Source organism: Rhododendron vialii, chromosome 10a, assembly GCF_030253575.1.
Source record: "Rhododendron vialii isolate Sample 1 chromosome 10a, ASM3025357v1".
NCBI classification, from domain to species: domain Eukaryota; kingdom Viridiplantae; phylum Streptophyta; class Magnoliopsida; order Ericales; family Ericaceae; genus Rhododendron; species Rhododendron vialii.
The window spans coordinates 37,019,011-37,042,314 of record NC_080566.1 but is presented as its reverse complement, the minus strand read 5'-3'; the positions used below and the strand labels follow the sequence as shown (position 1 = coordinate 37,042,314).

Sequence of the window (23,304 nt, the reverse complement as noted above, 5' to 3'; positions counted from 1 at the left end):
TGGCCTCCTAAAAAAATTAGCATATTCTGATATCGGTAAGAGCTATTTCGAAATTCGTAGGGTGTTTCAAAATTTGTAAATCGCCTTACAAATTATGAAAGAGCCCTCACCAATATTGAATTGAGTTGTTTTTTTTCAGAAACCTATTAAAAGACGTTTTAAGAATAACTCGTGGTTTGAAATATTTTTGTAGGACCCATAATGAGACCCACAAAATCCCGCATTGGTTATTTTTTGCCCATAATCATCACCAATGGGCCCTCCAAACTTTTTTTCTTCATTTCATGCATATTTTTTGAAAAAGCAATTTTTGAAAGAAAAAAACAGTTTATGTTAAAAACAGTTCAAAAAAAAAAGTTTTTCAAAACAAAAAACAGCTTTTCAAAAAAACACACATATTGTTTACTTAAAAACTATAAATACAATTTTGAGAAATTTTGAAAGAATTGTATTTATACAAATAATTTTAAAATTTTAAAAACTATAAATACAGTTTTTTAAAAACAGATTTTGTGTAAAAAATAGTTTTCTATAAAAGAGTTTTGAAAAACACATTTTATTTACTTACAGTTTTTAAATTTTTTGAAAAAGTTGTTTTTTGTAAAAAGAAAAAAAAAGGGTTTCTGAAAAAAACAGGAAAAAAAAATCTGAAAGTTATACTTTTTTAAAATTATTTTTTGAAAACATTGTTGAGAGAGAGAAGGTTTTTGTGTAAATTATTTAGCCTAAATTCTGAAGTGATTTTGGGTGTTTTGTTAACGCCTCTAATGATATCGAACGAAGCTCATTTTTTACAGAGACCTTAAACGACCTATTTTGAACAAAATGAGCGGCTCCGATCATCTTTGCGCGACCCGAGGCAGAAGAAAACGGCCGCTGTGCACAGCTGCTGTGCATGAATCATTTCTGATAACCATGCCAATTTCTCCCTTAATACCTCTCACTGGAACCATTAATGGAGCCACCGACTTCACTGCCAGGGTACCAGCCTCTTTCACCGGCCACCGGCGCTGGGATGATACAAACTCCGGTGACATAAACTGTCCCGCAACATGCTTCGGAAAATGACTTAACACAAGTTGGATACGTAAGTTAGTTTTTCTTTTTCGGCGAAAGTATGTCACTGCCAAGCAAACGAGGTCTTAGGTTGTGTTTGGATCACTGTGAGAGGAGTATGGGAAATGACAATGACTTGAAACCCAGTTCTCCTATTCCATTATTCTCTTTGTTTCCGTCCCATTTTTATTTCCTCCATCCATGAATCCCTATTCCCTACACAAGTTCGTGTCCAAATGTTACTTTGTATCCAATGCTATTAGGCAAAGAGTTCCCAACATGTTAAGTGATCATCAATTTTATGACTCACGTAGGATTTACTCTTTGACATCCCCTCACGTACAGTTGCGTTTGAGTTCTGTCAAGTCGAGCCTTTTTCAGGTCTATAATTGTGAAATTTTGGGGGGGTTCCGTCATTCTGGTGTGTATAGTAAATGTTTCAAATGTGGGATGGAATGAGTTCTGGATACCATGTAGAAATTTATGTTCAACTTAAATGCTTAACGCGTTAGGTGGGGAGATCTCAACATTATATTATACTAAGTGATGGAGACTGAATATATTTTTTGATGCAGTATTTGTTACTACTTACACATTTTTGGACAGTCAATATGATTTGAACCCAGAGGCCAAGATAAGTGTCCTATGCTTCTTATGCCTTTATCCAGTGTCCAGCTCAAGCCTTTTCGGGTGGCTGATTTGTTCTTACATAGATCTTATTGATTGGGTCAATAGTTAAACCACAGCAGTGAATATTAGGACATCATTGACCGGAATTTAAGTGCTAATCATTCAATGAAAACAATTTTGATGCGGAAAATTTCGTTTCACCCAAAAAATCCCAGTTGCCACCCTTTGTTGGAAAGTCACGTTTATGATCTTTGAATTTTGATAGCTCGTTATCTAGCCCGATGACTAGACTAATCTGAGGACCAATCCCACCATCCTCTTGGGGCCTGATTAGAGCCGGGCCAAAGCGCAGCATGGACTTGCCCAACAAGGAATTGATAGCACGTAGGTGGCAGTCGAATCCTAGACCAAAGCCTCCTGAGGCCCCTGGTTGCCAGATGACTACCACTGCACCAACCTGGGGGATTGCTTATATTTTGTGACTTGAATCTGAATCCATGTCTAAGTGGAGTCAATCTAGCAAATTCTTTCAGAGATATGTTATCCATGAATTCTAATGTGTACTTATCAGCTCATACATTTCCAAAAGAAAATTTGCACTGAAACATTGTGAGTTCGTTAAACAGTCAAATTGCATTATAGTAGCCTAAGTCTTGGGTTCTCAAACAACAAAACCTGAGAATATCACTTTGACAAGGGCTATGGACCAGTTAGGTAGTGCTGTAGTGGATTGCTCAAATTTGGCTTGAAAGTTTAAAAGTTTCAGTACGCGTTCAAAACTTAATTGTTTATCTTCTGACTAGATCTTAAATGCACACCAATCAAGACCAACTTGGTCTTAGATTATTATAGTATTATACGCTCAAAGAGTGCACTTCAGTTTATTGAGTAAGCTCAAAATATTATTGAGTTTCAAAATTTGTCCATGCTTGGCATGTTTACCGAGTGACCCCTCCTCGATTAAGCTTTTAGCGAATCCGCATCAATTAAACTTAAGTAGCTTTGTTTGTTTTATATCTCTGCTTTAGCAATTTACAACTACAAGTGGTTCCAATGGGGGAGAATTCAGAAACACATTTTGCTAAAAATCGACCATTATTCTCTTACTTAAGTGTCCACGTTTGCAATAAGAAGCCAAAAGTGGTGGGGAGCAATGCATGAAAAATACAATTTACAACTACTGTGACATATTGCAGGTTATCGTTAGAATTTTCTGGAAGGTGACTATCTCGGTTTCATGTAGATGACGTATACAGTCTTTGAACCATCGCCAAAACAGTCTTGGTAAAATAAAAGTTGTTAGGCTGAATCAAATAAGATTGATTGATTGAATCAAATAACAGTCTTTGTAAAATTGGTGTTAACAGGAGTAGATTCATGAAGTTTGGTTCTCCCTAACTTTTAGTATTGTGATAGTTCTCTTGTTCCAATTTCAGCATACCCTTATAGCTCTTTCTTGACCAAATTTTCCCTTTCCTTTCATAGTAGGCGGCACCGTCTTTCTGTTGATGCATTGAAAGTTAGGGATACATGCAGATGTGCCTTTATATAAACTGGCTATAGCTTGACGTTGTAGACCGTGTTCATTTTTCTCAATCAAATTTTGATATATATGTTGTCAAGGTAGGCAGTCCAATGTCTGGGGCGTATGGAGATCGGTCACTGAAGGAGACACCAACATGGGCTGTTGCACTGGTCTCTGCAGTTTTTGTGATCATCTCAATTCTTATTGAACATGGGATTCATTCTCTTGGAAAGGTACAATTTTTTTTGGTGTCTTTTACAGTCCTGTTCTAATTAGTAGTTTGTAAACCTTCTAGAGTCCTTGGCAGGGCATTTTCATGGCCTGACTAATTACACTTGCATTAAAAAAAATGGTAGATTTTGTACGCTGTAATTTGAAATGTTGGGAGGGATTTGTTCTGAATTGGTAACTTTCATTTCTTCATAATGATACAGTGGTTTCAAAAGCACAAGAAGAAGGCCATGACCGAGGCTTTGGAGAAGATTAAAGATGGTATCTTTTTTTTTCCTCTCCTTCTCTGTCCCTTACCATAATCCATTGTCTTCTAAATTCCTGATCATGTCCATTTGATAAATAAAATGGACATCCTTTTGTTAAAATTTTAAGATTATTAGCATAAACGACTACCAACAACCATGAGCTTCCATTTGTCATGTCTCTACCGCCTCCCAGCATGACACTTGATTTCATAACATGCAAATTCTTGGGACACAGATGTATCCGCAGCTGTCCGATGTGTGTGGGTTTTAATGTAGGATTCACGTGCATTAGACGGCTCCAGATACATCTCTATCCGGATCATGTCCGAAAATCCTTGTTCGTAATAGTGCTCATCATAGTATCATCTGAAGCATCCTGAAGGGATAAAGGGAGGGTATATCCTCTCTCGCCAAAAATCATATCTTGTGTTTACATTTTTTTTTTCTCAAGCAAAGAGCATGGGATAAGGATCCCACCCCGAAGGAAAAAAGAGATGCTACATACATATTTTTTCAAATTTATTGGTTGACTGTGATGATTCTATTCTCATCAACAACAAAAAAAAATTGCAGAGTTGATGCTTCTAGGATTCATATCCCTCCTCATAACTGCTGGTACAAATCCAATCTCTAAGATATGCATCCCTCTCAAATTTGGAGATATCATGCTTCCTTGTAAGCATGAGTCCAAGAAGTTATTATATAACAAAGATGGCTTTAGCAGAAGAAAGTTGCTGTGGTATGCCGGAAATTCTGCTCCTGCTGGTGGTGAAGGCTACTGCTCTAAATATGTAAGTTCAAGTACTTTTATCTAGACAAGAGGCTTTACGCGCATGATTCATGTGCTACAAAAATTCCAGAGTTAGAAAATGAGGAAATTAGATGAGGAAAGAATGAACATTAGTTTCATTACAAATGTTGGAGGTTGAGGTTAAAAAACTGTAGCTGTGTTGTATGGAAAATTCGACACTGATATATCAGAAAACCTATATGCACAAAATCTGCACACTGAGATCATTCTCACAGGGGCTACACAGCTGTGAGTATGATGTGCATTTTTCGGGTGCTGCAGCAAAATCTGCATACCGAAAACAAACAGCACACTCACAAGGGGTGGGCCTGGAGAATTATGGGCTTGCATCATTGTGAGTAGGATGTGCACCTTTCTGGTGCTGCAGCAAAAAATAGTCTTTTTTTTGTACAATAAGTTTTAGGGGTTAGAGGTGTTTTTGGTTGTCAAGAATTGAACCCTTGACTTAGATGAAGTTAGCCAAGCACCCAACTGAGTCAGCTTGCAACTTCCATTAGAAATTAAGTTGGGCGGCTTCACTTTGTTTTCTCACCAACTGACAGATTTCGGTTCTAATACTATGTGTATGTAAGTATATCTACATTTTTCACTTAAAAGATCTAGAAAAATAAGTACTTCACTTCCCATGCATGTCTTGTGTTATGTGATCCTTGTTTGTGAATGTGCAGGGCAAAATACAATTGATTTCTCAATCAGGGGTGCACCAACTGCACATTTTCATCTTTCTACTCGGAGTTTTCCACATCCTATACAGTGTAATCGGAATGGCTCTAGCACAGGCCAAAGTATGTTATAATTGCGAACTTTTCTACTGCGAAGAAAAAATATAAGAGACTCATTTCTAATTAATTTAAAATTTTTACTGCTAAGTAATTAGTTGTGATTTACTATTTGTTTTACCGGTATTAACAGATGAAGAAGTGGAAAGCATGGGAGATAGAAACTACTTCACTGGAATATGAATTTACAAATGGTAACTAACATTGAAGCATATCTTTTATTTTATTTTTTGGTCGAAAATAAAGTGTCCAAGTAGATGATTAATCTTGATCTCGCAGATCCTTCAAGATTTAGGATCACTCATGAAACCTCCTTTGTTCGGCGGCATACTAGTTTCTCCAAACTGCCTGGCCTCAGATGGATTGTAAGATTATCTCCCTTTTTGGTTATTCTGTGGAACTCTTCCCTTGAATTTGTACACTGTCTTGTATTATGCAGGACCGGTACAATACTTTACATGGTTTGGGGTTTGATTGTGTGTAGGATATATTATCCTAATCCTAATGGCACATCGGTTTCTGGATATTTTGAATCTTGTAATAGTACTATCTATCTCCCTCGCATGTACATTTCCGTTGGTTTTCATCAAACCACGTAAGAAACGAGTTTGCTCAAAGGTTCTATGGTTCTTGAGCATGTCCATGCTCTAAAATCTATATAGTGGATTTATCTTGAACTTGAAGCTAGGGGAGGTTTCATGAACCACGTAAACTTTCTGTTTTGTTCTATTTAGTGTGTGCTTCCATTGCGTTTGGGGTTTAAGGCTCCCGACATCGTCGACTATGCCTCTTCATCATTCCCCTTCCTGGTCACACGAGGCCGATTCCTGCGTGCTATGCCCAAGTTCCACCACATGATTCCTATATTATCTTTCCTCTTGCTAACAAAACTTTTGAAAAGTTAAAGTTTTCCCCTTTCCCTTTAATGACAATGTATTTGCAGGTGGCTTTCTTCAGGCAATTCTTTGCCTCAGTAACAAATGTGGATTATCTCACAATGCGACATGGATTCATCAATGTAAGTAATAATCAGTGTGTTATGTCATTGGTTCAGCTACCGAGATATCAAAAAAATTTAATTATTAACGCGTTAATTTCATTTTCTTAATATAATAAATTTTGGACTAGATTGTGCAAACATTAATTGGGACTTAAACGCTCGGTTTGGTTTACATTGCAAACCATAGCCCTTTTTGTTGGATACTTGGATCAAATAATGTTCTGGATAGAACTAAAGCCAGAGGCTCTATCTACCCAAACTAGCCCAGTGTTTGATTTGCCTCGGGCCGCTCCTTCTATCTCTCTCTTCATGCTCAAAACCCATTGGTCATTATCACTCATTTTTTCCCATGAGTTCTAACGAGAGCCTAGATGTTTTGTATACAACTGCAGGCTCATTTTGCTCCAAATAGCCAATTCAATTTCCACAAGTATATCAAAAGATCTATGGAAGATGATTTCAAATTGGTTGTTGGTATCAGGTCTCTCTCTCTCTCTCTCTCTCTCTGTATGCATGCGTGTAATTGTCCATGGCTGTGTGGATGAGGTGTAGTGTTGAGGTCTACCGAGTACTGAATTATTACATGCACTAACCACTGATGTCCTTTTGGCAGTGTACCACTATGGATATTTGCAATCCTCTTTCAACTACTAAATGTCTACAGTAGGCCTCTCTCTCTCTCTCTCTCTCTCTCTCTCTCTCTCTCTCTCTCTCAGCTTGAATCCTTAGGGCCCATTTGATTGGCTGCTTTAGGTATGGGATTGAATTATACGATACGAGACCACATTTCTAGTGTTTGATTTTAGTATTTAGTGGAGGGATGTGTAATCCATTGATAACCAAGTCCACAAACATGGGATTTCCAATACCTTGAGGAATGTTGTATGAGTAGTCCCCTCAGCGTTAATTTGGTGAAATTACGCATCCATTGGAGTAGCATATCATCCCATTGTTAGTCTGACCAATGAAACATAGCCTCAAGGCCTCAACATACTCGTTGTGTTTGTCTTTTGGAATTTCAAATCTGAAATGATCATTTTCCATTCTCTCCTTTTGCAGGATGGTACACACTTTTCGTCATATCCTTCCTGCCGCCCATAGTACGAAATACTTTTTGGTTGTTTGCTTGTTTTCCTTTCGAAGCACTAAGATGTTAAAATGTTAATTACTACTTAAAAGCACATAAACTCACTGAACCCGTTATGCAACCAGATGATCTTGATAATCGGTGCAAAGCTTCAACTCATTATAATGGAAATGGCTCAGCAAATCCAAGACCGAGCAACCATTGTGAAGGGAATTCCAGTGGTAGAGCCTAGAAACGATTATTTTTGGCTCAACCAGCCTGATTTGATCCTTTTCTTGATGCATTTCACGTTGTTCCAGGTAATTCATTCGAATTGATTTCTGTTTTGGTCCAACAATTGCATGCTTATTCAGAGTGTTACATTCACGCGTTCATTCTTGTTTATGTGACAAGTGCGCTTATGATATGTATGTGTTTTAAATATGTATGTGCAAAGGAAAGAGAACGCCAGTAGTGCCAAATTCCAATCATTGGAAAGCCATAGAGCAATTTGGCACCACACTGGTCTCAGTTTGATTAACTTTTGCTCCTCTTTGGTGTTCAGTCTTGGTCTGAGCCCATGGCGTGTTCACACTATTAGAAGGGGAAGGAAAGGTCACATAGAACTGTGGAAGCTTAATAATCAAGTTTCTGTTGGATTAGGAAAATGAGAAGAAATGAATGTGTAATTGTTGAATATGGTATCCTTTCTTTTAGTCACATTTTCAAATTTTTTCCATTTCATATTGTTTTAGCAGACAAATTCAGGATCCAAATATATCATTTAGAGAAATCTGAAATGCAATGCATGATACCAAACTGATTTTTGTTCCTAAACCGTATCGTCAAACATTTTGCACCAACTTTCGGAGCAATGTATCATAAGCTGATGTTAAGATGTCGTTTTCAATTTTGCAGAATGCATTTCAGATGGCTTACTTTCTGTGGACATGGGTAATAAAAAACCCTGCATCCAGCTCTATTTCCTTCTGAATCCTCGTTAAATTTCTAATCTCTTTTTTGGGTTTGGTTAAATTTTTCACTGACTCTGGATTTTTGATGCAGTATGAGTTTGGGCTAACATCATGCTTCCATGAAAACTTGCCTCTAATTTTGACCAAGGTTTTTCTTGGTGTAGCTTTTCAAGTTTTATGTGGCTATATCACCTTCCCTGTCTATGCCTTGGTAACCCAAGTGAGTAGTTCTATTTAACATGTACAACTACATTAGGTACCCTTTTATGTTTTTTTATTAAACTCAAGTATCCGGACCACCTTACGTGCACCTCGACTAATCTTGAGAGACCAATCCCACCACGCCCTTGCAGGGCTTCTCAATTGAAGTCAAAGCAGATGGCACCTAAGAAGTTTTGAACCTTAGATAATGTAGGAGGGAGCAAAACTCTAAGTATGGGCCTAGGCCTTAACAGTAGGCCAACCCCTTGGGGTAGAATTGTGATTTCAGTTTTTTTTCATAGTTTGAAAATTAGATAGGAAATCGATTCATTGTAGACACTCAAGGTGGAACTATTTTTCTAATCAATAAGCGGTGAGCATGGACCAGATTGGTCTTGCTCTTTGGTAAAACTAATTGTAATTTTGAGAACCAAACCAGAACATTTTTTTGAACAAATTTCATTAGTCTTTGAAATCCATTGAAATCACAAACCGAAGTCTGTTTTCAAGGCAGTATTTCAATATAATCATCAAATATTCATACATATGTAAATATGCGTAATTGCAGTTTAGATCGGTTTGAAACCAGAACCGATAACTTAAATCCACATACCAAGCCTTTTGAGTTAATTTTCGTAATTTTTTAAACATTGACCAAACCACGCCTCTGAAAAACCGAACCAAATCGCTTGGCTTGGACTAGATTCATGGCTCTACGGGTTTGTTTCCCACTCCTATTCCAAAATAACTAGTCACTTAATCCCCACACCCCTATGTAATCATGGATTACAATCAATGTTACTCCACAACATTCGACGTCATTTTGCGTATTAAAAGCATTGTATTATTGGCATTTCCATAGAGTCACTCAAATGTGGTAGAAAATTTTCCAGATGGGATCCCACATGAAGAGATCCATTTTTGAAGACCAGATAGCAAATGCTCTAAAGAGATGGCAAAAGAAAGCAAAGGAGAGGAAGAAGTTGAGGCAAATTACGGGGGCAGAAGTGTCAAATTTCAGGTTCATAAGTGGCAAGCCAACTCCAAGCCATGACTCACCACCAATCCACTTGCTCCACATCTACACACACAAGTCCATTGGAATTGAAAACAATTTCTATTCCCCTAATGCCCATTGCTCTGAAACTGAGGCTTCAAGGGTTGAAGGCCCTTCAATGGTTTCATGTGGTGATCATCAAACAAGACCCGAAAATAGTGCAAAAGAAGATGATGACGATCTTCATTATGATGTTGATTTCTCACTTAATCTGGCTTAGAAGTGTTGGAGCTTTGTAAGGTTTTAAAATTTGAAAGCTATATTTGTATTTTTTTTTCACGGCAAAAGTTAGTATTTTTACAATAGTTAGATAAGGACCTTAGAAGGGTTGAACTCTTGACCCCTTTATTCTTAGGACCTATGTGCACTCCATGATGTTGTTGAGCTAAAGGCCTCTTGCGAAATATATGTTTGTATTAGAGATGTGACTTTTAGTTTTAAATGAAGAGACATGTTTATTAGCGATCGATGCATAAAGGTGTGACTTCTATTTTTGAATGGAGGGACATGACTACCATTTCTAAGTTGAAATTGATAAAAATTTACTTTCGAATTACCATTTCACAAAAGAGATTAAGTTGATTGACTATGATGTGATCTTAATAGAAAATGAGTATTTAGATAAATTAAAGTATGATGACTTAATTATAGAATTTGCTTCAAAAAATGCAAAGAGAAATTATTTTGTTTGAATCGAATCTTGTTATTTTAATCATAAAGCACTGCAATTGGGTTACATTGTGATTTTGATTTTTTTTTTTTTTGACGTAATTCAAGCCAAAAACACATTGTTAATCTTGAATACTCCCTCCGTCCACTTTTTAATGTCCAGTATTTCATTTTGGGCTGTCGCTTAATAAGTGTCCATTTTGTAAAGTTAGTGGGTAAAGTGGGTACATTTTCAATTTTGTCCCTAAAAGTAGATTCCATTTTAAAAAGTTAGTGCGTAAAAGTGTAATGATGATGTCTCCATAGAGGGTAAGTATGGAAAATAGAGGTAAAAGTTGATGTGAAAGGTGTAATGATAATGTTTTTTTAATAAATTGAAATTACGAAGTGGGACACTTAAAAATGAACGGATGGAGTATTTTTTTTGGCTTGTATTTTTTATTTATTTTTTATTTTTTTATGGATAATCAAGTTTAAGGTCAGACTTAGACAACCCAAATAATAGAGTCGGCACTAATCTCTCTCCATTATTTTACACACAATATGGGCAAATCGGTTCATACTTGGCACCCCGTGTTTCACCGATCGTGTGTAACGTGAGTCGTGGAGACAAATTGTGAAATTTATGGGATGAATCTTAATTAGAGTCGTATTCGGTTCAGACTGAGGGCATCAACGCTGAGATTCCTTATGTTAAATCTCACATTTCAATTCTTCCATGTTTCAGCAGCATATTGTTCCATTGAGCTAAGGTCCAAAAGTCTGATAAAAAAAGAAGCTAAGGTCCAAAATGTAAAATTTGTGGCTAGAGAGAGAAAATGCAACCAGAAATGTGCTTCTTTGATTTCGTGTGTTACAGAAGGAGCACAAAAGCCTTTATACAAGAAGCACATCTCAATGTTATTGGGAGATTGAGTTATTCAGGGAGGGACCGTAATTTAATTTCTTTATCCACGGAGCTGTGTGATTTGGACTGTCCATTTCGGCTTTCAACTGTCCGAATTTAAATGAAAATTTTTCGGAAAAAAGTTAAACTCTTGTTCAAAGACGTAGCTACTTGTGGGTGTCCAGGGGTCAAGGACCCCTCGTTGATTTGTTTTTTTTTTTTCTTTCCAATTTTCATATTAAGTTTAGTTGTTTTTTTTATTTGTTAAGAATTTTATTTTGTATTTGGTGTTATTTAAACAATTAAATCTTTAAGAATGTGTTCATTTTGGGTCCCAAAACCTAATTTCTCTTTTTACTTATGGTTTTTCATAGGTTTTTTCTTCAATTATTAATCTCATTTCTCTTTCTATCTCTCTCCAAAAAAAAAAAAAAAAAAGGTCAGGCAAAAATAATGGCCAGAATCAGATAGTCAAGGTTTTAGGTTTCAGCTGTTTTGACTTTTGAGTGTTGTTCTGGTGCCGTCCTCATCGTGCTTCTCCAGCGGGCTGTTTCCTACTGCCGTTGTTTGGGCCTCTGCTAATCAGGGCTCGGTGGTGCATTGGTGGTGGTGGTTTCTCTTTAGGGTTTTAGTTTTTTGGGCTTCGCTCGTTAGGTGTGTGGGCTTGTCCCAATGGGTGTTATCTTAGTTGGTTTCTTGCTAATCTAGGGTTTGGGTCTTGGATGGGCATAATATTGTTCTTTGCTTAGGATTATGATGCCATCCATTCTTAATATTGTTAATCTCTGTAACAACTTCAAAGATTAATATAAAAAAATTGTTCCTGGGTAGAATTCCATTTGAAGCTCATTTTGAATAAAAATTGTGTTACTTACAATTAACGAATAGAGTATGTATCCAATCCTTTAAGGCCATGAAGTTTTGTGTTGTCCATAGGTGGGAATCTGCATGATATTTTCTGATATTTCTGATAGTGAATAACGCTTATCCCTTACAAAGTACTAGTAATTTTTCGGTTCATTTGCAGAAAGGAGTATATCTGTACTATTGGGCCCAAGCCCTTCTGCTGGAATTTGACTTGAGTAGACTTTAAGTAGACTGGACCTCTTTCATTGTTCTCTGCATTGAATCTGGAACAGAATCTCATTTCCATGAGCACATTTGAATTTTGAGTAATCTATTGCCAGTGCAGATATCATGAGCGGATTATGTTCAAGATTTTAGACTTATTGACCAAAAAGGCAATTTGTAAAGAGGCATTGTGCAATGTCTCATGTATTTTTTTTTATCCAATTCCCAATGCCCACACAAGTTCTGGCAGTCACTACTATTCGTAATTCGTAAACGGCCATAAGAATCGATGACTGGATATGTGAGCTATTGAGCTACATCAAGAATGCAAAAGCCAGCAATGTAATCTTATGTTCCTGTACCAATTTTCATAATGCAGTTATAAGTTTACGCTAGATTGTCTTGTTGATCTTTTTAAAAGCACGCAGGTTTAAAACTTGTCCTTTTAATTAGATTGCATCTCAGTATTTGCTTGATATGCTTTTATTTCGAGTTTGGCTCTTCTCCAATCCTTAGAGAATTGGAGGATTCTCCAATTCTAATTCAATGGTCAAGATTACTCTAGTAACTCAATCCTCAAAGCTCATATGGTATTCTATGGGCATCCAATTACTCCTCCAATATTTCTCAATTACATAAGCATCTTCCCTCCCCGTTTTTTGAACGGCAAAAAAAATTCATTAATCTTCGAAGTTGTTACAAAAAATTCATTAATTTTTTTTGAACGGCGTCTTCTCTCCCCATTAAACCTGCCTCTGAAAAAAAAAAATTATGTAGCTCATGAGGATTTTATTCGACCGATATCATATTGCTCATGAGGATTTTTTTTACTAATATTATATCAGTAATTTTTTTTTCTTTTAGCATGGTTTTTTTCATTGATATTATCTTATTATGTAACTCATGAGATTTTTTTACTGAAGTGTATTTCCACGTGTGCTTCGCATTGTGTTATGTACTCATTGATGTAGTTGTTCTTGTATGTAAGAAAGTTGAAATTAAGATTCAGCTATAAAAATTAGAAAGAAATCGTAGGAGTAAGTAATTGAACGTAGAAAAAATATTTTAGAAGAAATGTAAAAAGAGTTCTTTGATTAACCCTGTGAATCTACACATATTATTAAAGTTGCAATATGAAATTTTACTAATATTTGGAATCTTGTAAATTGGTGCTTGAAATGTGATAATTGGTAATTGGGGAATATTTGAGGAGTAATTGATTGCCCGTAGAATACCATATGTGTTTTGGGTTGAAGATACTAGGGTAATCTTAACCATTGAATTGGAATTGGAGGATCCTCCAATTTCCTATGGATTGGAGAGGAACCGGACTCTTTTATTTCCTTTCGTAATACTACAAGGATATGGTTTCCAGACTTGTGCATTTGCATGAATTGGGGATGGTTCGTCTAGACTTGAAGCCTCAAAATGTGCTGATAATTAAAGAAGGATCGCCCAAGGGGTACCAATTCAGGTACTTTAAGCTTAATGGCAAGTTGGTTATCAGATTCAATCACAACACGATCCATCCCCAAATCGTTCACCATCCTGCATGCTGTCCGGATTGCTAACACTTCACCCTGGATTGGAGAACCAACAGGTCCAACACACACAGAGCCGTTTATCAATTTGCCTCTCCAATCTCTAACAACCACACTCAGCTAGTCAGCTTAGCATCCTTTCCATTGCTTTGCATCGCCACATCACAATTCATCTTGTAACACCCTTGATCTGGAGCCTTCCATAGGGAAATAATGTCCTCAGAAGTCGGGTTATCCACTTGGATTAGGGGAGACACCTTAGATTCCGAAAAAGTCACGAAAGGCTTCCAAAGCTCGCTTCATGATCTGCACTGGATTCCGAGAGCAGGAATTGAACACTACTTCATTCCTTGCTTTCCAAATGTGCCTAACTGCAACTTTTCACAGAAAATTAGTAGCCTCTTGCTTCTTCATCTTTTCCACTACCTGAGACGTCCACTTTAGCACCGAAATGGGCAAGCCATGGCCCACATTGAGCTGGATATGACACCCAAACCTCACCGCCCGAGCCCAATGACAATCAAAGAGCAGATGCTCAATTGACTCATCATATTCCTGACAGATTGGGCAAATTCTCGAGTTACTGCACTTCCTTCTCACCAAGTTTTCCTTCATGGCCAAGCTATTGCTACAAGCTCTCCACCAAAAATGACAAACTTTATATGGTACCTCCAATTTCCAGATAGTAGCCCAAAGACTTTTGTTTGGCATAAAAGAGGAAGAAGGTCTCTCCTCTAAAGGAATTAAGTTCTGAAGAGCCACCTGGTTCATGGAGTACATACCATTAGAAGAGTATTGCCAGACCAAACTGTCCTCTCTTTGAAATTGAGCTACAGAGATCAACATAATAGCTTCAACTTCCTCCTTTGAAACACTCTGGGACAACTTCTCCTTGTTCCAACAGCTCCTCTCCTTGTCAATAACAATATTATTGAGTTTCAAAATTTGTCCATTCTTGGCATGTTTACCGAGTGACTCCTCCTCTATTAAGCTTTTAGCGAATCAGCATCAATTAAACTTAAGTAGCTTGGTTTGTTTTATATCTCTGCTTTAGCAATTTACAACAAGAAGTTGTTCCAAAGGGAGAGAATTCAGATACACATTTTGCTAAAAAATCGACCATTATTCTTAAGTGTCCGCGTTTGCAATAAGAAGCCAAAAGTGGTGGGGAGCAATGCATGCAAAATACGATTTACAACTACTGTGACATATTGCGGGTTATCATTAGAATTTTCTGGAAGGTGACTATCTCGGTTTCATGTAGATGATGTATACAGTCTTTGAACCATAACCAAAACAGTCTTGGTAAAATAAAAGTTGTTAGGCTGAATCAAATAAGATTGGTTGATTGAATCAAATAACAGTCTTTGTGAAACTGGTGTTAATAGGAGTATATTCATGAAGTTTGGTTCTCCCTAACTGTTATTGTGATAGTTAACTCTAGTTCCAATTTCAGCATACCCTTATAGCTCTTTCTTGACCAAATTTTCCCTTTCCTTTCATAGTAGGCGGCACTGTCTTTCTGTTGATATTTTGAAAGTGAGGGATACACGCAGATATACCTTTATATAAACTGGCTATAGCTAGGTAGGCAGTGCAATGTCTGGGGCTTATGGAGATCGGTCGCTGAAGGAGACACCAACATGGGCTGTTGCACTGGTCTCTGCAGTTTTCGTGATCATCTCTATTCTTATTGAACGTGGGATTCATTCTCTTGGAAAGGTACAATTTTTTGTGGGTGTCTTTTACAGTACTGTCCTAATTAGTAGTTTGTAAGCCTTCTGGAGTCCTTGGCACGGCATTTTCAAGGCCTGACTAATTACACTTGCATTAAAAAATTGGTGGATTTTCTAAGCTGTGATTTGAAATGTTGGGAGGGATTTGTTCTAAATTGGTAACTTTCATTTCTTCATAATGATACAGTGGTTTCAAAAGCAAAAGAAGAAGGCCATGACCAAGGCTTTGGAGAAGATTAAAGATGGTCTCTTTCTTTTTCTCTCATTCTCTGTCCCTTACCATAATCCATTATCTTTTGAATTCCTGGTCATGTCCATTTGATAAATAAAATGGACATCCTTATGTTAAAATTGTAAGATTATTAGCATAAATGACTACCCAACAACCAAGAGCTGCCATTTGTCATGTCTTTCCCGCCTCCAAGCATGGCACTTGATGTAATAATATGCAAATTCTTGGGACACAGATGTATCCGCCGTTGTATGATGTGTGCGGTTTCGCATTCATCGTGTAAAATTCACGTGCATTAGACGGCTCCAGATACATCTCTATCCGGATCATTTCTGAACATCCTTGTTCGTAGTAGTGCTCATCATAGTATCATCTGAAGCATCCTGAAGGGATAAAGGGAGGGTATATCCTCTGTCACCAAAAACCCTATCTCATGTTTACGTTGATTTTCTCAAGCAAAGAGCGATCCCACCCTGAAGGTAAAAAGAAATGCTACATACATATTTTTTCGAATTTATTAGTTGACAGTGTTGATACTATTCTCATCAACAAAAAAAATTGCAGAGTTGATGCTTCTAGGATTCATATCCCTTCTCATAACTGCTGGTACAAGTCCGATCTCTAAGATATGTATCCTTCTCAAACTTTGAGATACCATGCTTCCTTGTAAGCATGAGTCCAAGAAACTATTATATAACAAAGACGGCTTTAACAGAAGAAAGTTGTTGTGGTATGCCGGAAATTCTGCTCCCACTGGTGGTGAAGGCTACTGCTCTAAATTTGTAAGTTCCAGTACTTTTATTGAGACAAGAGGCTTTACGCACATGATGCATGTGCTACAAAAATTCCAGAGTTAGAAAATGAGGCAATTAGATGAGGAAAGAATGAACATTAGTTTCATTACGAATATAGGAGGTTGGGGATAAAAAACTGTAGCTGTGTTGTATGGAAATTTCGACACTGATATATCAGAAAACCTACATGCGCAAAATCTGCACACGGAGATCATTCTCACAGGGGCTACACAGCTGTGAGTATGATGTGCATTTTTCGCGTGCTGCAGCAAAATCCGTGTACGGAAAACAAACAACATACTCACAAGGGGTGGGCCTGCAGAATTATGGGTTTGCATCATTGTGAGTAGGATGCACACTTTTCTGGTGCTGCAGCAAAACTGCTAAAAATCATGTCTTTTTTTTTACACAAAAGGTAATTAATTTTGTGCTATAATTGATAGGGGTTAGAGGTATTATTGGTTGTCAAGAATTGAACCCTTGACTTAGATGAACTTAGCCAAGCACCCAACCGAGTCAGCTTGCAACTTCCATTAGATATTAAGTTGGGCGGCTTCACTTTGTTTTCCCTCCAACTGACAGATTTCGGTTTTAATACTGTGTATATAAGTATATCTACATTTTGCACTTAAAAGATGGAGAAAAATTAGTACTTCACTTCCCATGCATGTCTTGTGTTATGTGATCCTTGTTTGTGAATGTGCAGGGTCAGGGGTGCACCAACTGCACATTTTCATCTTTCTACTTGGAGTTTTCCACATCCTATACAGTGTAATCGGAATGGTTCTAGCACAGGCCAAAGTATGTTATAATTGCAAACTTTTCTACTGTGAAGAAAAAAAATAAGAGAGACATTGCTCATTTCAATTTCAATTTTTTTACTGCTTAGTGTTGCACAGTCTTGGGTAGAACTCAATCCTAAAAGCTAGCTATTGATATTACTTTGGTACCTAGGCAATGTGGGACTTCACTTAACACTTAGTTGATATTTACTATTTGTTTTGCTGGTATTAACAGATGAAGAAGTGGAAAGCATGGGAGCTAGAAACTACTTCACTGAAATATTATCTTACGAATGGTAACTAACATTGAAGCATATCATTTATTTTATTTTTACGATGTAAGTACAGTGTCCAAGTAAGATGATCTTGATCTCGCAGATCCTTCAAGATTTAGGTTCACTCATGAAACCTCCTTTGTTCGGCGGCATACTAGTTTCTCTAAACTGCCTGGCCTCAGATGGATTGTAAGATTATCTCCCTTTTTGGTTATTCTGTGTTACTCTTCCCTTGAATTTGTACACTGTCTTGTATTATGCAGGACCGGCACAATACTTTAACATTTTTTGGGATTTGATTGTGTGTAGGATATATTATCCTAATGGCACACCGGTTTCTGGATATTTTGAATCTCGTAATTGTACTATCTATCTCCTTCGCATGTACATTTCCGTTGGTTTTCATCAAACCACGTAAGAAACAATTTTGCTCAAAGGTTCTATGGTTCTTGAGCATGTCCATGCTCTATAATCTATATAGTGGATTTATCTCTCTTGAACTTTAATCTGGGCGAGTTTTCGTGAGTGATGGAAGCTGTTTCGTGTTGATCTTTTCATTGGCAGTTCCGATCTAGGCGATTTTTCATGAACCACATAAACTTTCCGTTTTGTTCTCTTTAGTGTGTGCGTGGGTGTGCTTCCATTGCGTTCGGGGTGTAAGGCTCCCGACATCGTCGACTATGCCTCTACATCATTTCCCCTTCCTGGCCACATGAGACCGATTCCTGCGTGCTATGCCCAAATTCCACCACATGATTTCTATATTATTATCGTATTTGCAGGTGGCTTTCTTCAGGCAATTCTTAGCCTCAGTAACAAAGGTGGATTATCTGACAATGCGACATTGATTCATCAACGTAAGTAATAATCAGTGTGTTAATGTCATTGGGACAGATACCGAGTTATCAACAAAAGTTAATTATTAGCATGTTAATTTCATTTCTTATAAATATGCAACAAATTTTGGACTATATGGTGCAAACATTAATTGGGACTTGAGAGCTTGGTTTGGTTTGGTTTATGTTGCAAACCATAGCCCTTTTAGTTGGATCAAATAATGTTTCTGGATAGAACTAAAGCCAGAGGCTCTATCTACCCAATCTTAGCCCAGTGTTTGATTTGCCTTAGGCCACTCCATCTGTCTGTCTCTTCATGCTCAAAGCCCACTCATATTTTCCCACGAGTTCAAACTAGAGGCTGGTTGTTTTGTACACAAAACTGCAGGCTCATTTTGCTCCAAATAGCCAGTTTAACTTCCACAAATATATTAAAAGATCTATAGAAGATGATTTCAAGTTGTTGTTGGTATCAGGTCTCTCTCTTTGTGTGTGTGTGTGTGTGTGTAATCGTCTATGGTTATGTAGATGAGCAGTGTTGTTGACTTTTGAGGGCTACTTATTACACGCACTAACCACTGATGTCCTTTTGGCAGTGAACCACTATGGATATTTGCAATCCTCTTTCAACTACTAAATGTCTATAGTAAGGCCCTCTCTCTCCATAATCCTCTTTCAACTACTAAATGTCTATAGTAAGTCCCTCTCTCTCTCTCTCTCTCTCAGCCTGAATCCTTAGGACCCATTTGATTGGCAGCATTAGATATGGGATTGAATTATATGATACTGGACCACATTTCTGGTGTTTGATTTTAGTACTTAGTCTATGTGTAATCCATTGATAACCAAGTCCACAAACATGGGATTTCCAGTACCTTGAGGAATGTAGTATTAGTAATCCCCTCAGCTCGAATATAATTTGGTGAAATTACCCATCAGTTTGGAATAGCATATCATCCCATTGTTAGTCCGACCAACGAAACAAGGCCTCAACATACCCGTCGGGTTAATTCTTTTGAAATTTCAAATCTGAAATGATCATTTAACATTCTCTCCTTTTGCAGGATGGTACACACTTTTCGTAATATCCTTCCTGCCGCCCATAGTACGAAATACTTTTTGGTCATTTGCTTGTTTTCCTTTCGAAGCACTAAGATGTTAAAATGTTAAATACAACTTACGAGCATATAAACTCACTGAAGCGCATTATGCAACAAGATATCTTGATAATCGGTGCAAAGCTTCAAATCATTATAATGGAAATGGCTCAGCAAATCCAAGGCCAAGCAACTGTTGTGAAGGGAGTTCCAGTGGTAGAGCCTAGAAATGATTATTTCTGGCTCAACCAGCTTGATTTGATCCTTTTCTTGATGCATTTTACGTTGTTCCAGGTAATTCATTCGAATTGATTTTTGTTTTGGTCCAACAAATGCATGCTTATTGAGAGTGTTACATTCATGCGTTCATTCTTGTTTATGCGACAAGTGCACGTATGATATGTTTGTGTTGTGAATTTGTACGTGCAAAGGAAAGAGAACGGCAATAGTGCGAAATTCCAATCGTTGGAAAGCCATAGGTTGGCAATTTGGCACCACACTGGTCTCAGTTCAATTATAGTATCCTTTCTTTTAGATACGATACCAGATTTATTTCCATTTCATAATGTTTTAGCAGACAAATTCAGGATTCAAATATAGCATTTAGAGAAAACTCAAATGCAATGCATGATACTAAACTTTTTTTGTTCCTAAACCGTATCGTCAAAGATCTTGCATCAACTTTCGGAGTGATGTATCATAAGCCACTGTTAAGATTGTTGTTTTCAATTTCGCAGAATGCATTTCAGATGGCGTACTTTCTGTGGACATGGGTAATCACAAAAACCTGCATCGAGCTCTATTTCCTTTTGAATTCTTATTAAATTTCTACTCTCTTTTTGGGTTTGGATTAATTTTGCACTGACTCTGGTTTTTTGATGCAGTATGAGTTTGGGCTAACATCATGCTTCCATGAAAACTTGCCACTAATTTTGACCAAGGTTTTTCTTGGTGTAGCGGCTATATCACCTTCCCTGTCTATGCCTTGGTAACCCAAGTGAGTAGTTCTATTTAACATGTACAACTATATCAGGTACTCTTTTATGTTTTTTTATTTATTTATTAAACTCAAGAGTCCATACACCTTACGTGCACCTTAACTATTCTTAAGTGACCAATCTCATAGCCCACTTGCAGTGGTCTCACTTGAAGTCAAAGCAAAGCTGTGTATAGACTGGTCCTAAGAGAGTTGATGGCACGTAAGAAGTTTCGAACCTTAGACAATTTAGGGGAGAGCAAAACCCTAAGTATGGGCCCATGCCTTAATCAGTAGGCCAACCCCTTGGGGTAGGAATGTGATTTCGGGCTTTTTTCATAGTTTTTTTTTTTTATCGGCAAAAATGAATTTTATTAAAAACGGGGGAAGGGGAAGGGAATCCAACAAATAGTTGGATAATACACCACAAGGGCAAGCCCAAAACACTTAAAGGTCTATCAAGGTCCATAACATAAAAAACATTAAGCTCAACCCAAACCCAAAATAATCAAATACAGTCCAAACACGCAAGACCCGGCCCAAGCCTGGACCGGCCCACCCAAACCATTGATTCATAGTTTGAAAATTAGATAGGAAATTGATTCATTATAGACACTCAAGGTAGAACTATTTTCCTAATTATTTAGCGGGACCAGATTGGTCCTGCTCTGTGGTAAACTGATAACTAAATCAATCTTGTGAGTTTGTAATTTGAGAACGAAATCAAAAATTTTGTTTGAACAAATTTCATTAGTCTCTGAAATCTATTGAAATCACACATGGCCGAGTCGGTTTTCAAGGCAGTATTTCAATATAATCATCAAATATTTGTACATATGTAAATATGCGTAATTGCAGTTTAGATCAATTTGAAACCAGAACCGATAGCATAAATTCACATACCAAACCTTTTGAGTTAATTTTTGTAGTCTTTTGAACATTGACCAAACCACGCCTCTAAAAAACCGAACCAAATCGCTTGGCTTGGTCTAGAATCCTAGATTCATGGCTTTGCTGGTTTGTTTCCTACTCCTATTCCAAAATAACAAGACACTTTAATCCCCACACCCTGATGTAATCTTGGATTACAATCAATGTTACTCCCCAGCATTCGACGTTGTTTTGCGTATTAAAAGCATTGTATTATTGGCATTCCCCATAGAGTCACTCAAATGTGGTAGAAAATTTTTCAGATGGGATCCCACATGAAGAGATCAATATTTGAAGACCAGATAGCAAATGCTCTAAAGAGATGGCAAAAGAATGCAAGGGAGAGGAACAAGTTGAGGCAAATTACGGGGGCAGAAGTGTCAAAATGCAGATTCATAAGCAAGTGGGAAGCCAACTCCAAGCCATGACTCACCACCAATCCAGTTGCTCCACATCTACACACAAAAGTCCATTTTTGTTGAAAACAATTTCTATTCCCCTAATGCCCATTGCTCTGGAACTGAGGCTTCAAGGGTTGAAGGCCCTTCAATGGCTTCATGTGGTGATCATCAAACAAGACGACCCAAAAATAGTGCCAAAGGAGATGATGAAGATCTTCATTGTGCTGTTGATTTCTCACTTAATCTGGCTTAGAAGTGTTGGAGCTTTGCAAGTTTAAAATTCGAAAGCTATATTTGTATTTTTTTTTCCTTGATAAAAGTTAGTATTGTTAGAATAGTTAGATTAAGACTTTAGAGAGGTTGAACTACTGACATTGTTGCTCATAGCACCTATGTGTTCTCAATGACGACGTTGAGCCTAATGCCTCTTGGAAAATATGTATTCGTATTAATGACTTTTAATTTTAAATGAAAAGACATGTTTATTAGCGATCGATCCATAAAGGTGTGACCTTTATTTTTGGGCGCTGCTATTCGCAGCCCTCTATTTACTCCCATAGCCCGTTAAAAATTTTCAATTATACTCGACAGTTAGTTTCCGAAATTGAGATATATTTTCAGCGTCCAATTACCAAAATATAATATTTTTTTCAACAGATGTTTACCGAAAATGCATGTTTGGCAGTTGTTTACCGAAAGTTGAACATATTTTCGACATGTAGTTACCGAAATATAATCTTGTTTTCAACAGCAATTTACCGAAATATTATTTATGATTTTCAACAATCATTTACCGAAATTTAGTGGGCTACGGGAGTAAATAGAGGGCTGCGAATAGCGGCGCCCTTATTTTTTAATGGATGGACATAACTCACGAGAAAAGGTTTTAAAGAGTTCTATTACAATTACAGTGCCACCCCCATATTGTTTTCTTATCTCTCTCAGGGCCGGCCAATCGAGGGTAAACCTCGCAAATCCGTGGGTTTGGGCAACCCCTGGTATGGGGTAAAAAAAAAAACAAGCGTGCAGTACCAACCACACCTAGACAATTCAATTTCAAACTACATTATTTTTTGACATTTCAATTAGGGAATTGATATTTACGCTCCATTTTTTATTATTCACACTTTCTTTTTTTAGTTTTTTTAGTGTTGAAAGTTTTTTTTTTTTTTTGGGCTAAAAGACCAAAAAAGGAATGCGAATAACAAAAAAATGGAGTGTGAATATCAATTTCCTTCAATTAAAACAAATTTTTTTTTTTTTGGTTAAGCAAAAAGGCTGGAGGGGGGGCAACCGGGCATGGCAAGCCTCTCCTAAGAGTGATCATAGGGACTCCCGACTCACGGCAGATCTCAGGAGGTACCAAAGAGCCATAGCAACTACCGTTCTAAGATAGAATGATAAGCTTTTGTGTTTTAGCCTAAAACGATTAAAAAAGACAACTAAACACTGTCTAAGTTGTTTCATGGAGTTTGCAAGCTTAAAAGACCATTACATTTC

At 37.3% G+C, this 23,304-nt stretch overlaps 1 protein-coding gene and 1 pseudogene across 2 annotated transcripts; both read left to right on the top strand.

The window, feature by feature from the left end:
- The first annotated feature begins 2,335 nt into the window (after positions 1-2,335).
- Positions 2,336-22,149, top strand: LOC131304217 (MLO protein homolog 1-like; annotated as a pseudogene).
- Positions 3,303-10,061, top strand: LOC131304214 (MLO protein homolog 1-like). Of its 2 annotated transcripts, XM_058331363.1 has the most exons (14): positions 3,303-3,444; positions 3,646-3,703; positions 4,264-4,481; positions 5,170-5,286; positions 5,414-5,474; positions 5,560-5,645; positions 6,224-6,298; positions 6,673-6,761; positions 6,894-6,943; positions 7,340-7,380; positions 7,493-7,666; positions 8,265-8,300; positions 8,412-8,540; positions 9,415-10,060. In XM_058331363.1, the coding sequence occupies exons 1-14, from the start codon at positions 3,322-3,324 to the stop codon at positions 9,796-9,798; spliced, it is 1,641 nt and encodes a 546-aa protein (XP_058187346.1). In that variant the 5' UTR covers positions 3,303-3,321; the 3' UTR covers positions 9,799-10,060. The 2 variants fall into 2 exon arrangements, with proteins under 2 accessions (XP_058187346.1, XP_058187347.1); XM_058331364.1 differs by lacking the exon at positions 3,646-3,703 and having other exon boundaries at positions 3,323-3,444; positions 9,415-10,061.
- Positions 22,150-23,304: the final 1,155 nt, after the last annotated feature.